Source organism: Manduca sexta, chromosome 20 (assembly GCF_014839805.1).
Source record: "Manduca sexta isolate Smith_Timp_Sample1 chromosome 20, JHU_Msex_v1.0, whole genome shotgun sequence".
Lineage (NCBI taxonomy): Eukaryota > Metazoa > Arthropoda > Insecta > Lepidoptera > Sphingidae > Manduca > Manduca sexta.
In genome coordinates, this window is record NC_051134.1 from 10,823,559 (window position 1) to 10,839,318 (window position 15,760).

General features: G+C 33.5%; 1 protein-coding gene across 2 annotated transcripts; it reads left to right on the top strand.

Annotated features, from left to right (window-relative positions):
• The first annotated feature begins 2,944 nt into the window (after positions 1 to 2,944).
• Positions 2,945 to 14,541, top strand: LOC115440687. 2 transcript variants are annotated; one of them, XM_030165099.1, is made up of 7 exons: positions 2,945 to 3,051; positions 10,802 to 10,850; positions 11,542 to 11,708; positions 12,003 to 12,095; positions 12,309 to 12,401; positions 13,057 to 13,160; positions 13,811 to 14,541. In XM_030165099.1, exons 1-7 carry the CDS (start codon positions 3,028 to 3,030, stop codon positions 13,992 to 13,994), a joined length of 714 nt encoding a protein of 237 aa, XP_030020959.1. In that variant the 5' UTR covers positions 2,945 to 3,027; the 3' UTR covers positions 13,995 to 14,541. The 2 variants fall into 2 exon arrangements, with proteins under 2 accessions (XP_030020959.1, XP_030020960.1); XM_030165100.1 differs by lacking the exon at positions 12,003 to 12,095.
• The last annotated feature ends 1,219 nt before the right edge of the window (positions 14,542 to 15,760 follow it).

Here is a 15,760-nt window from a genome sequence, read left to right on the forward strand (position 1 = left end):
TCAAGATCGAGGTGTAATGTTGCTGTTTTTACCTCGATCTTCGTGTTTACGGTAGGATATATCTTATATCCGCCTGGATAGTGACTACCGTACACAAGGTGTTGAAACGTCTCATAGTGGCTCACGTAAGTGTGTGGCGTTCCGAGATCAACCTGTGTATATCCGGTTCCAACAGGCCGGCATAATTATAATGATGCAAAAACGGGGAAAATGTATTCCTTTTGAGCGCTTCCGTTGCGTGCGCTGCGTCAATGGTAAAAGTTGCGCAACAATCATGCAAGACTGAAATTTTCCTCTTAAAAAGATCTAAAAAATATATTTTAGCACAAATTCACCCGCCGCATGTGTCTAGCTCTCTGAACACAATAAACTCAAAACCTACCCAAGAGATTTCTATGAAATTTGATATGTAGATATTTTGAGACGCTGGGAAAGACGTAGAATACTTTCTATCCCGGAAAACTATCACGCGGGCAAATCCGCGAGCAAAAGCTATTTATTTAATACAATCATATCAATAAAATGTATTCCGTTATATTTTTATTACTCTCGCTACGTATAATGATGTCACCGGGCCTGTTGGGAAACAACTGCACAGAAAATATTACTGAGAAGGAAAAATATTGAGTCCCTAATATTTTGCCGCTAGAATTTCGCCGGCCTCGCACAATATGTACGCGGACTGATCATGAATCGCGAGTGATTTCAATTTAAAACTTTAATATATTATGAAAGATTTCTTACCATGCATAAGTTTGTTGTCTAACAACAAAACGGCAAATAACTGATAACTGACTAACTGACTAACTGACGGCTGACTTGGCTTGACTTGGCAAAAATACATTTTTCAAACGATTGCTAAAGAACATATAATTGTAGCATTTATTGTCATATATTTGAGCTGATACATTGACGTATATTCTATAGTCACGAACGTCCATATATTCGTTCAAAATCTGAACTTAAATGATAACCACAAGTTATCAATATTGCCCATTCTAAAGTCAGTTTGAATGGATTGCAGTTCAATTCAGTTGAACACAGTAAATGTTCGGAACGCCAAATCGCTGATAATATTAATTTCGCAGGGAAAAATAAATATTATAAAAACACTAATATTTTACACAATTGATTGAAGAGTCTAACATGATAATCACCGGATGGTAAGCGCTGCGAATGTCTAAATAATAGTAACAGAATCCAAAATCTCAAATTATTAAACTTTACATCCCATTGTATTAAACCAATTGCCGGCCAACTACTAAAACCTAGAAATAAAATTATCAGTTAGTGTGGATATATTTTTTTTATCTGAAAACGGCAATTTCGCCCCACTGCACCTGATGGTAAGTCGAGAGGAGTCCATAATATAGAGTGTTAACTGTTGGTGATAGGATATATTTTATAGCCGGCCGGTTAGCGACTACCGCACACAAGATGCTTAAACCCTCCATAGTAGATCACGTAAGTGTGTCCCGGAATCAGCCTGTCTATATGCGGTTCCAACAGGCCGGCATAATTGTGTCAACTGCCGAGGTGTAATCATCTCTCATCAGTCGACATAAACCTTGCACAATACAATATAAAACATGTTATAGTCACAATCGATATATTACAAGGAAAAGATAAACAGGTTTTTGACCCAACATCATTGATAACTAAAAACTGTTCCGTCATAATGTTTATATCACGGTTAATCTCAATAGAAAGATCATAAACAAATTGTGCACTTGTGACGCAATGTGACACTGACTCAAACAGGTGGGATTTCCTGCGTCATTTGCAACTATGCTCACAATTCCACATGAAGATAGATGTCAGAGAGCGCTCACTCAAACGGTAAACCGCTTGAATTGTCCGGAGAGAATACGTCGCAGTTTTTTTATCGGGCCACGGCAAAGTGACCCCATTGTACCTGATTTTAAGTAGAATGGAGTCCAATAGAATATCGACTGACGAGAGATGATTACTCCTCGGCAGTCGAAACAATTATGACGGCCTGTTAGAACTGGATATACACAGGCCGATCCTGGAACGCGACATACTTACATGGGCCACTATGGCGGATTTTAACACTTGTGTACGGTGGTCGCTATCCGGACGGATACAAAATATATATTTCAATTACACTGAAAATTATTGTAAAGTGCTTTGAAGTTCAAATATTTACTAACGAAAGAAGAAGTAGCAAGAAGACCAACAACAAATAGATTATTCTAAACATTTCAATTGCAATACCCGGAAAGAGTTCAGCAAAGTTAAGGCGGGACGTGGCGCTCATATACTGTATAGTGGTGAAGGGTGAAATTTTAAAAGGAAACCCAACAGTCTACATATAGGCACTAATATGCATAAATGCTGTCCGTAAATTGTTTCAATCATGATTAGATTATACTGGTACATTAATTACAAAAGAAAAACCGGCAGAAATCGAGTTATATGTACCGTTCGTCACTGCCACTCCATCTTTAGACTACAGCCTATCAACGCTTATTTAGTTTGTAAAATTGATCCATATTCGCCGCTAGAACGCCTGCGCCGTAAAACCTTTCGATAAATATGAAAGTTATAAGGAATACCTTACCAATGACACTATTTAATCAATCCCAATATTGTAAAAAGATTTTGAACTATTTTCAGTTTGGTGGGAGTCAGAACTTGTGTTCCTAACTTAGCTGTGACATCTAACTACAAAACAAGGAGGGCGAATTAGGTATCAAATAGCAGAACCTAGCCTCCACTCCCTTACCAAATGAGAAAAATAACATATTATTTGAAAAATAAACTTGTATGTTGAATAATTAGTAAAGACAGAAAATTACAAAACAGTCAATAAATTGACGTCAAAATAAACGCAGCGGTTTTCCCGGCGTTTCTTTTGCCCATTGTCCGTTGCCCAAGTGATATGAACGTCGCGGTCGAAGCGTCACTTGTGTACAAAAGACGCGTGCCCAAACCGCTCCGCATCTCAGTTGCGAATCGAAGCCCAACGTGGACATACGTGCGATCAGCTCATAGCAAAACAAGATGTATCGCGGACTTTTTGTTATTGTAAGTACTGAACACATTCTGAGACAAGTTTTCAAGGATTTTCGAATGTAGTAACGAGAATCCAGTTTTTTAACGTGTTTTTTTCGTTTTGTGTTGTGCATGTGATGGTGGAATATAGAGGTAATGTTAAACATATCGCCAAATATTGAAACGTTATTTAAAAATTGTGACAGGTAAACAATAGTTAAGACGTTATGTAGTCTTTCGTTGTCTACATTTTTAATCAACTATCTATTTGAAACTGATTATTCTAGTATAAAAGCACTATAAAGAAGGAATGTGCACAATATAAACAATTACGCATTCTATTCGTATGATGGTTATTAAAATGTTAATTTGAAATTATCAAACAACTAGATAATTAGTATAATGCAGGGTTCTTCGCATACATATTAAATACAATATGCAACTCAACATTCTGAAATCCCGAAGTCTAGCATAAACGCCTAAATGATAATTCCTTTTATTTGGAAAGTCAGTGACATAATTTCATACACAAACAGTTTCCTTCTTTAAAAACAAGTAAGATGTTATCTGTACAGGTCTTCAAATATTTCATAAGTAAAAAATGCGGCATTGACCTCTTTTCATCCATTTAAATTCGGCGATCTTTACGTCGCTTTTCAGCATATATTATGCGGTCATCCTTGCTAACGCCTTTTTCCCATGACTCCCATTCAAGATGTTTGTACCACGATCAAAGTTCAAAGAAAAATACTTGGAAATACGTTAATAATAAACCCAAGAACAGCAACGTTTTGCATGGGCAGTTATGGGTTTTAAAAAAAAGTGTTTCGCGACCTCGGCCACTGCAATTAGTTGCAAACGTATGAATCATGGGTGACATGGTAATTTTACGTTTACTTGTATTCTTTTTAGATACGTACCTAAGTATGTAATTATCTATTTATGCCAACCATGACAAAGTTAAATGGAAATTAAACTTTTATTATTAAAATTTATTTAATCGATATCAAAATCATACTTATTTTAACAATAAAAGTACTCAATTTAATTCAAAAATATCAAGAGAGATATAACTTTATATATATATATATATATTTTTTGAGAGAGCTTTTTAAATTTAAGATCTACGTAATAATTCATTAACAATATAAAAATATCTAATATCTTAATCAAGTTATATCCAGTTGTTATTCAAATAACATAATTTTTAAATATTTGTAAGCCATCTTAAAGATAATATATTATTTATAAATCGATATTTTATGTAAATTCATATCCCAAATATTGTTTGGAATTTTTAATTTCGTCTTAGCTTCTTACGATTCTAGTGTCGATAACCTTTTGAATAGGGATGGCATTTATGCTCAAATTGGGAGAATTGGTACAATTATTACTAACTATTAGTTTTTTTTTAGTAGAGACCTTTTAATTTGGTCTTAGCTTCTTACGATTCCATTGTCGATAGCATTTTGAATAGGTATGGCACTTATGCTCAAATTAAGAGAATCAGTAAAATTATTACTTTTTTTTACATTGGTGACCACAATAAGCTAACACTTTTAGTTCTGACTGAAAGAAACTAAAACTTCCCGTCGCAATAAAAACCACAAAAAAAATGGTTCGCGGTTAAATTAGTCATTAGATTTCCTTTTTAATAGGGCATTTCAAGCGAAGCAAATATCGAAATAAATAAACATCTTATGTTCGTCCAAATTCCACCTATTTCTAGATCAAGTAAATGTGAGCGTGGAGTTATATGTATTTTTAAACATTTAGTTATAAAATTACGAGCTTCTAAAGAATTGATGTAATACAATGAATCCTTTTTTGAGACTGTTTTTTAATCAACCAATTTACAGTAAAGTTTTAATCGCAGTGGTTTATGACGTAGAGACAATATATTTTTTGTTTTAAAACCAGCTTGGAAATTTTATATTTTTTCTTGTCAAACGAGATTTTTTACAACTTCGCCCAATAGATATTTGTTTATTTTAATTACAAGATAAAGCTAAGACTATGCTATTTTTAACCTAAATGTTTCCAAACGTGACATTTAATATTTAAGAAGATAAATTAATTTAGGTACGTAGATGTGGCACTAAGCGTGCCTCAGGATACCAACACACATACTTCGTCTATACAAAAATGTCATATTCACAATCTTATAGAACTGCTAAGATTATTCGATGCGCATACTAAATAGAAATTAATAATTTACGCTCTTAGGCTTGAACTTATAGTTTAGCAGTAAATTGAAACAATTTCTCTAGTATGGAACGCTACATACAAAGAATATAAATATCTCGTGATATTCATCCATTTTTATTGTTTCTGTTTTACTTCTAACAAACATACAAACATTTTTACCAACATTTGCATTTATAATATTAATACGATAAGATATAAGATTAACCACCAAGCGTTCCGCATTCTAGTTTGTCTATAATATTAATAACCGAAGCAAGTTCAGTGCTCAACATGACGCTCCGTCGCTTAAAATCATTTATGCACATGCAATAATTGAGGTAAACATGACATCTATTCTAAGAAAACGCAGTCTGTCTTGAAAATAATTGCACCGACCGCTTTACTTTCTACTATTGGTCGATTCCGGCAATTATTTTTCCGTTCAATAAAATAAAAGGAACATTAGTCACTAATACGTGATTCATCTGCGTTTTGTTATGAAATTTTGAACTTTATTGTGTTTTTCTTAAAGATAATTAACATGTATACATATCCCTGCATATCTACGTCAGTGCCTGTCGGTTTAAAACATATTTTTATACCACGAATCTGTATTAATATATAATGGTGAAAAGTCTGCTTATTTGAAAACAAATCTCAGGAACTACAAAACCGATTTGGATTTTGTTTGACTAATAGGAAGCTACATTACACCTGAGTGCTACAGACTACTACTTAGTCTTTTGACTTTTATCCCGGGGAAATACAAAGCGGTACATTATCCCGGAAAAACGTTTTCGCGCTGCCGGAGTCGCGAGCAAATCTATAATATTATAATTTCAGTGCTGTATGATTATTGTCGCACTATTGGGCATAGAACTCCACTACATTGGTCGCCAGACTATCCAAACCTTCGCAATTCTTTTACATATTTTAGATATGTAGGTTTTCTTAGTATATTTCCCGTATACCACTAATAAAAATTATGTGTAAGTTATAAAGCCGACGTAAAGATAAAATAATATGTTATTCTCCAGCATCGAATGTACTTTCAAACTTGTTTCTGTTCTGTTCTGTTTCGGCACGAATTTTCAATCACGTTTTAAAAAGTTCACATAACATAATATATTTAGTTTTTAGATATGTGTACTTACATAAATTATCACAAAGGTCAAGAACTAATACAGTAACGCTTTTATTATTTCTATAGCAATATTACGATAAAACTAAATGAGATAAAAGTTCAAATTTTAAGAGTATAATATATTGAACCCTTATTCTTCTCGTTATATCGTGTCTTATCGGCTCATATTCTCTTTATATGCTGTTATAGCTTACCTTATAACATTTTTCGGTAATTGTCGTATGATATACTGGTAGTAGCTCTCTCATATAAAAGAGTCCGCCTGGGTAGGTACCACCGCAATGTCTATTTCTGCCGCCAAGCAGCAGTGTGTAGTCACTGTTGTATTCGTGTTTGAAGGACATTGTAGCCAGTGTAACTACTAGACATAATAAGACTTAATACCACATGTCTCAGGATGGCTAGCGCAGTGAAATACCAAACAATACTTTGTTATTCAAGGTGTTGGAAGTTTTGTGATCCGGTTTGAATATTATAACCAATATAATGACTGGATATTGAGACTTAGTATGCCGCTGGCTCAGCTTTATGAGGTCCTAGGTTAATTTTTACTTATGTTGCAAAAATGTGTTTAAAAATTGCCATGATAGTAAAAATTAGAAAAGACAATAATTCATGGTTCCCTTTATTTACCTATTAGGAATATTGGAAATGTTAATTGAAAATGAATTTAGAATCATGAGTGATATATTTCAATTTGCACATCGAATATAACATAGACCCTTGTAATTGTAAGCTAGCAATATGTATATTATTTTATAAGTAAATGACCCGCCGCTGACGCCCGATGCTTATTATGTTGAAAGGATATTCACTGCCCTCCTGGCCCTAGCAGTCAGAAGTGAGATCGTCTCCGTCCAACTAATTGCGTAAATATAAACACACTTATCGCGAGTCACCTATGACTGAAACCGTCTTTATGCGATAAATATTGAACATTTTTTTTTCCCTGTTTTATTATTGGTTAAATTGTATCTCGCCATTTATAGACTAAAAACATATATTTTTATACGTAAAGAAAAATAAAACAAAAAGTACGACATTCTTAAATAAAATAAACGATGTTTCTGTATATCATACAGCTTTTTTGTTTAAACAGGAAGAAATATACTTGGACCTACGATGTCGCTGACCGTACAAAACAAAGCAAAAATAATTGTTTACGTCGTTTTTCTGTGAGACCGACCACCCTGGTAAAGCCAGTTCGTTTATGCTGCATACCATACGATATATTCACATATATTTTTACACGGTCCTTTGTAATGACTGTACAAAAAAAAGTTGTAAAGCATCGCACAGATGCCTTGAATGCGAGGGGAAATCGCGCCAGTCCGAGCAGCCGAGACGGGTTTATTAGGGTTATCCGCTTACTACGCAAGCGAATCGACTTAAACCCCGGTAATAATCAAAATATTAGAGGTGGCGGGTACCATAAGGCATTACCTCACATCGCTAAGGAAACAGCGTCTGCAATAAACTGTAAAGTCCATTGATACGAAATATGCATCGCGTCCAAACAGGAGCGAGATCTGCACACCAATTTGCAGGGTGACTTTTGAGCACACAGCCCTGAATGTGTGTTCAACGACTCTTAGAGACCCTATTTTAATACCAGCAGGGTTCATTATGATATTCTTCCGCACCCCCATTCCAAAGAACTGATCGATCGATTGATATTTTCTACAATTACGAAAATCATCGTGGTGAATAAATGAACTCAATGGCAACAAATCAAGTCGTGAACACTAATGCAAACAACAAATATTCATATAGCACGCATATATTAGTCTGTTGATTTGAGGCCGAAGTTTCTTTGTAATTTTTTGTGCCTATTAAAAAGGATTCATACAGATATTAACAGTCTTACTTATAAAAAATTTGCAAAGCTATGCTTAATTAAAACACAAATTTACTCGATCAGTTGTAAGTCAAAACCCACCATATTGCCTCTTATTGATAAAGTTTAAACTAGGAAACCTTTTTGACAGCTATTTGAGCAATTCTTAACCACCTCTTAACGCTAAAACAAGTTTATAAGTAAGACTCCTTATGTTAGGTTAGATTTATAAAAAATATCTACGTTCGGTCAGTTATTTGTGACGTAATATCTGATTGAATTTAATGCTCAAATCAAAATCTTGGAAAAACTACAACACAAATCAGGTATTTGCGACATTTACGATCTTTGAAAATATATTATCTTTAAAATATCATGTCCTTTAAAACATTTCGAATTTAGCCGAACATTTTTTTAACAGAAACTGGAACTCAAAATTAAAACACGTTTGAGAATTATGCATATTATTATCCCCGAAGATTATGTTTTTATAATATTAGGTGTTGTCCGCGGCTTGGCTCATGAAAAAATTTCACTCTGAACTTTCCCGAAAAACACTAGGCTTCACCCCCCACTGGAGGCAATGTTTGTGTGCAAAAAAAATATAAATAATCCGGGACATGATCTATTTGTGAACAAAATTACATCCAAATTCTAATGTTTACTACTAAATGTTTGCATTTATATTACTTATTAAAGTGATTATATAACACAAACAGCATCACATCACCGTGGAGAATACATAACACACATTACATATCACATTTACAATTTATACATAAACACGCTTTTGCCGGCGACTCTGCCTACGCAAATGTCCAATACAACACAAGTGGCATAATTATACAGTTTTTACAATAACATCGGCAGTTCTTTTCCAGAGATTATCTCATACATCCAAATTCATACATTTTACCACTTTAAAACGAAATGTATAAACTGAATTGACCTACATAGACCCAACAACATACCTGATTATCCATTTCTAAGTAAGTAGGTACCTAAAATTTATTTCAAGAGAAACTAAAACAAAAAAATATTATTTTAAAAATTAATTATTAATTATATTTGCCTCAATTTCCATAAAATTAACATAAAGGAAATTAATACACAAAGTAAATATTTAACTAGACAGTAGCACAATTATTAACACTTGGTTATGTTCATCCTATGATGTGATAAGACGAGGTCATCGCCAAACGAAGCACAAACTCAATCACTTGTTTTTTCAAATCCAAAAACAAACGACTGCCTTATCTAGCAAATAAGCAAAGCATGCTACCAAGCGATCAGCATCGTTACAAAATACAATTTAAAGAAACTGGCCCGCCAATCGCCTGAAATGACATTTAGAAATCTAAGCATGCACGGCTCGCGTGCGTTTTGTGTTAAGATTTTCCTTACATTTCTTCAATCCGCATAATAATATTATCAAGATTTAAGTAGCACACGATTCCAATGTCATTACACTCATAAAGATGCTACGACGTATAACCGTGACATTTATATATCCCTTTTGAAGCGGATGCAAAAAGTTTAACAAAAAAATACCACATAAAAGATGCCATCCATAGAGATTTTATCAAAATCTATTTGTTAAATTTATTAGCTTTATCATAGTCGAAAAAGTAACATTTTTTTTTCAATATTTAATTCAATACGTAAGTTATTCGAATTAATCGTCTTGATTATTGATATGTAAATAAAACCAATCTAAGGACCGGCGCATATATGGCGGAGCGCAGCGCTGAGAATTCCTTACTATCAAACTATATGGTATTTATTGAAATAATGTTCGAAATCCATTAACACAGCAATACATTGCATTATATTGTACGTGTCGTACAAATAAACATAATTTTTTTGCTACCCAAATTAAGTCTTTATGTCTGACAGTTTATATACAAAAAATATGATAATAATTAAACCCCATTCACACTAGCAGTCATCGTAAAAAATAACTTTTATCATAACAGTTTTACCAGCCTCTATTGACACCCCGTTTGACGTAATATCCTGGAAAATACTTATGATTTTCCGACTTGGAAAAGCCACGCACGTCTCTAGGTCAACACGCATTCTAGACATAGCACAAAATTATTTTTATTGTTGCATATTTGAGGTATGGTATGGTAAATAATATTGTGCTAAATCTAAGTTTAATAATGACGCAAAGATGAAGAAAATTCTGAGCTTCATAAAAGTGGTCTATTTTGGTCATTTGATTCTTATAAATAGAAAACAGTGAAATAAAATATCAGATCGTTTAAAAAGCAAGCCTAAAAATTTACAGCTATAAAACGAATTTTCCTTTAATAATAAATATTTGCAAAACTGACGGCAATCTTATAAATAAACCTTTGTGAATCGAGGCACGAACGCGCGGTATCTCACGAATCAATCTTCAAACACGTCACGTATTAACAAGAGGATGATCTACCAGGGGAACTCCTACAGATAAATGCTATTACAAAATAATTACATAATTATACTAATTTGGGGAGTCTTTTAAAGGAGTTATTGAAATGAATCACCAATCTGTTATTTACTGTTTAGGTTGTGAGCAATATTTACATTGATAATCTTTTTAATAATATCAATTCTTTTGCTTACAGTTAGCCATCGGCGGCTCGCAAGCAGCTAACGCCGCATCTGCAAAGAAAAGTAAGTAATTTAATTTAATTATTGCGCTAAACGCTTGTGTTGCGACAAACAGCGATACAAAGTTATGAAACAGAATAACAAAATGAACTAAGTGGTCAAATACAAAGCTTAAACAGGATAATATCATAATATATATGATCATCTTCCCAGTTTTTGTATTTGCTGTTTTATTACAGCTATAACATCCAATTAGCACAATCGTTACATGACTACGACCTGTCGACCTCCATTAATTATGTGACAATTATATAACAAAAATGATAATTAATGATTAATTCTTATATTTAATCTTATGGTTGTATTAATAAAGGAAGCTATAGTCTGTTTAGAACGAGAACCGTCGTGGGATTTGAGGTCGCTATTGTGCTTTCCCTAAAAACAACATGCAAGATCATTTATAACAAAGCAATACGACATGACAATGAGTTTAATATTTACCAAATGGCGGATAAGGGTTGCTATGTAAAAATCGAAAGTTAGTTCACTTTTCGGCCACTACGGTTCTCTTTCTGAACAGACTATATTTTTATTTTTCCTAATACTTCCACTTCGATCTCTATAGACTTTGACATTATTTTTTCATAACTTTGAATAAAAGGATACGTTAAATCCTTTCCAATTCTTTAAATTGTCATTTAAACTAATCTTTGTTCGAAATCAAAATATATAAAACAATATAATATAATTTCAGCTACAGAATACGTGCCTATAAAGTATCCAGGCCCGATCCAGCAAATAGAAACCAAATATGGAACGGATGAAGACCATGTGCCCGAACAATGCAAGAACAAAAACTTCTGTACAATAAAACCAGCTGATTACCCTCAAGAGCAGTTCAACGCGATGTTTAAAGGAACGGTAAGGATCAACTTTATATCAGAAAATGGTATAATTTTGTAAAAAATATATATGAAAGAGCTAGATGCTCATAGTCCTCTAACATTTGTTATTGTGTTGCTAACACATATGTATCCATTGCTAAGTTCAGCATCAGTACTCAATTTAACTAACAACTTACTAAATCATCTATCAACTTCTCACATCTCATCTATCCTTTTAGTTAGATTTCATTCATGCTTCTACGACTGGTCTGGGTCAGCTCTGATACCAATTAGGAAATAATGACGTGTCTGTATTTGTTTTACTTTTGAGGCCGTACGTCGTACTCGAGATCTCAAAACTGAAGAGTGGACAGTACCGACATGTGACCGTCGACTCCAGCCTTTAGAACCAACTGACGACCAGGTCTAATATTCAGTCGCTTTCTTTATGGAATCTCTTAATAATCTACGTTATGTAGATTCCTTTTAAACTTCACTGTTTAAGTTGGCACCTTCACAGCTTCCTTTTGATGATGTACTGTAAATTGAAACTGAGTTTTCGATGCCAAATCTAAAGAGGAAATAAGTGCAAGGATCCGTTAAAACACATCGAGATTTTATGATTGTTGGATTTCAGAAAACCCTACCGCCGCCCACTCTCTTCATAGAAGCTTATGGTGATAGACAAGGGGACCCAGACGCGTTCGACAATTGCGACACCGAGGTCACGGTAAGAAACCCCTTTTTATGTTTATGATAGGAGAAGCAATCTATTCATTCTGTGATGAGCGAAAAATCCTGAAGAACGAAACCTCGTTCCTGACTTCGAATAGAGCTGTAGGATTTTTCGCTCATCAAAGAATAATAACACGATGAATGATAAATCGAAATGAATAAATAATACCCATAACTTGGCAATTCAGATTGGTCACATAATTAACTTTAGCAAGTGTGTAATAATGACGGAAGCCCACAAGGTTAAGTTTGTTTTCCTCAAGAATTCTTAAATGGCATTATAGACATATTACATACCATAATAAATCAACATTGGAACAGGAAAATATGTCTGATTTACTAAAACGTCTTCACTTATTGCAGGTTTTATTTAAATTGTCTTAATATTGGTCAAAGTTTTTAGCTCGGTATTATTACAACTTTGGGCTGTGACCTGCCAGGTTTACAATTCGATCCATTCGATATGTTTTATTATTCGAAAGTATGTTTTATTATACCTTAATAATTGAGATTAGAATTTGTACCACAATATATTAAACCCAAATATTTGGGAAATTAATATAATCAATCATAGAGTATTTCGTTCCTCAGGCAACTCCTTGCCTACTCACGGCCATGCAATCAGTATATAACTTTCTTTTCTTATACAGTACGAGCCGTTGTACAAAGTACGCAGCGCAAGAGGCCAGTGGCACACAGTAATCCAAGCGCCTGAGGAGAATTACATCCAGAAGGTCCGGTTAGAGACTTGCAAGTAAGTATATTTCAATAATTTGAAGCCAAACAAAAGGAGTTTCTTTCTGAACTATGACTTAATAATAAAATATATATCACTGCCAAAAACCGTACTTTGTGAAATGAAGATTTGATGATACAAGGGTTCATATTAATATTTTTTCTCAAATATCATAAGACAACTGCTTAGTACCATATTATCTAAGTAAAAGTAAAAATCGTACTAATACGTTCTTACCTACCTTATTACCAATCGTTACTAACTCAAATTGCTAGTGTAGTGACACTAGGGGCCATAGACAAAATTTCTTTCTACGATCGTTAACGCTTGCATTATGTATGAGACTGACATATCCTAGCGATAGACTTAACGTTCGGATTATGTCATTTCATTCATAATTTTTTGTTTTTTATTAGCGCCAAGAGACTACGGTCTCAGAATATCATGTATTAGTAACCACCGGTCCACAGTGCAACCCCGCTACAGTGATATATTTTGACCAGTCGCGTTCCGAGATCAGCCAATTAAAATAGTCAATTGTCGTGTCAATAAAAAACCCATTCATAACATCTCAGTCCATGATTAAAGCTTTTATTCTTTTTTTCCACGTGGACACAGCAATAATTTTATTTTTTATTATTTTATTAATTTGTCTAATAATGTTTCAGGGAGGTGGAGAGCTCTTGCTTCACAGCTGTGTCATCCCTCGTGCCAACAATTACTACGTTCTGCAAACAGAAATACAGCGTATGGCAAGTCCTTGTATCGGACGGCAACAACGGTACAGAGCCAATCAAGGTGGAACTTCCTATATGCTGTTCTTGTCATTATAAAATGAACGATAACAAGTAAACGCGGACTTTATTAACCGGAGGAACGTCAGAGCGCTTTTGTTCTTCATTCAAATGAACGCGCCATTAGTTTGACGTCAAACTGACGGATCGTTTCATGTCAATGTGACAACTGGCTAATGTCATATTGACTGTAAATTAGGCCCGCGCGAGAGTGGCGGCTTTTTGGAAACGCTTTGTTTATAGAATGTCATTCAAATGTTAAAAGATTTTTCTTTAGTGTTTATTTGTACAAAGTATTTTAATGAATGTATATTGTTTTGTATACCTATATTTGATGAAGCGGGAAAAAAATCAAAAATAAGTTTATTTTAAACATCACGAAATAGTGGATACTATCAATATTGGTATTATTATTTTGAGAATTTTATTATAATAATATGTTCTTGATTATTCAAGCATTATGCATTGTATTAAATTATATTGCTATTAATTGTATAACTGGTACACGAAATCAATTAGGTACTTAATAAGACTTTGTAAATATTTTTTTTCCCTTAACTTATGCTTATTGTAAAAGGCAAAATAAATATTATTTTTAAGAATTAGTTGACGCAGTTTTATTTTGTTTTATTATTAATAAATAAAATGTCATAAAGATTCAAGTACTTTTTTATTGGACATGGCAAAAAAAAGACCAATGAAATGGAAATACTTCAATCATTGTTAACAGTACAGTAAATGAAAACAGTCACTGTCAACCAATAGTTTTAAATACCAAAAAAAATCGGGGATTGGAAAAGTTGTATATAGGTTGTATGTATATGATAAAGCTATGACGAGTATTTTTTTTATAAATCCTGCGTAATATTTACAACACGTAGTAAGTAACACATTTAGAATTACAATGACGGATCTATCGCCACTAGTAAATAAGTGTAACAAACACAATGACTAAATATAAAGAGGACAGGCCTCAAAAATTAGCTATATGAATAAGTTATATTTATGTTAGGCAAATCGACGCAGAATTGTCAATATATATGTCTATCTCTTTTACTCAAAGCTTACTTGGAACGCAACAAAAAGACAAAAATAATTGCTTTCTTCGCATATGGGACTATTTCGTTTACTTCAACACACTGGGACCGCCTTGCGGCAGAAACGCCATTTGTTGCAGGCGAGTCAGCAAGTACATGTAGTGTCAGACGATGTAAACAAATCTTCATAAATATTGAATTTAAAGTAATATAATCATATTCTCAATTGTTCAGTGTGTTTATTAGTGTATTTGTTAAGTTTCGAAAATGACTCAGTGTTGTGTGAAAGGATGCAAATCGAATTCACGCAAGAAAGACCCCGAAATATCTTTTCATAGGTTAGTAACTGTTTTACCGAAAATTAGCAAATATCTTGGTATATTTACTTTTTGGATTTGTTTTTATCAATTAAAATGATATGTGGATCTGGTTTGTTAAGCTTTGGACCCTTTTAGGCGTGATTTATACACATTAAAATCATTATGTTTGTTTACACACGAGCTTAGGGATGGGTGGGTGGATTTGTTTAGAAATTATTGATATCGATATTTTAACAGACGCCCGTTTATCAGTTACGGTTTTTGTCTTTTGGAAAGAATGTTAGAGCACACATCAATATTGTATTATCCAGAACGACAAACTAACTGAAATTAGAATATTTTTTAAGATAACCAAAAATTTAAAACCAAGGCAAAATGAATTGAGAATATTGAGCGACGTGATTGGAATCCTACACCAAATACATATTTCTTTACATTTTGAGAAGATATGCATAAACCACACGTTT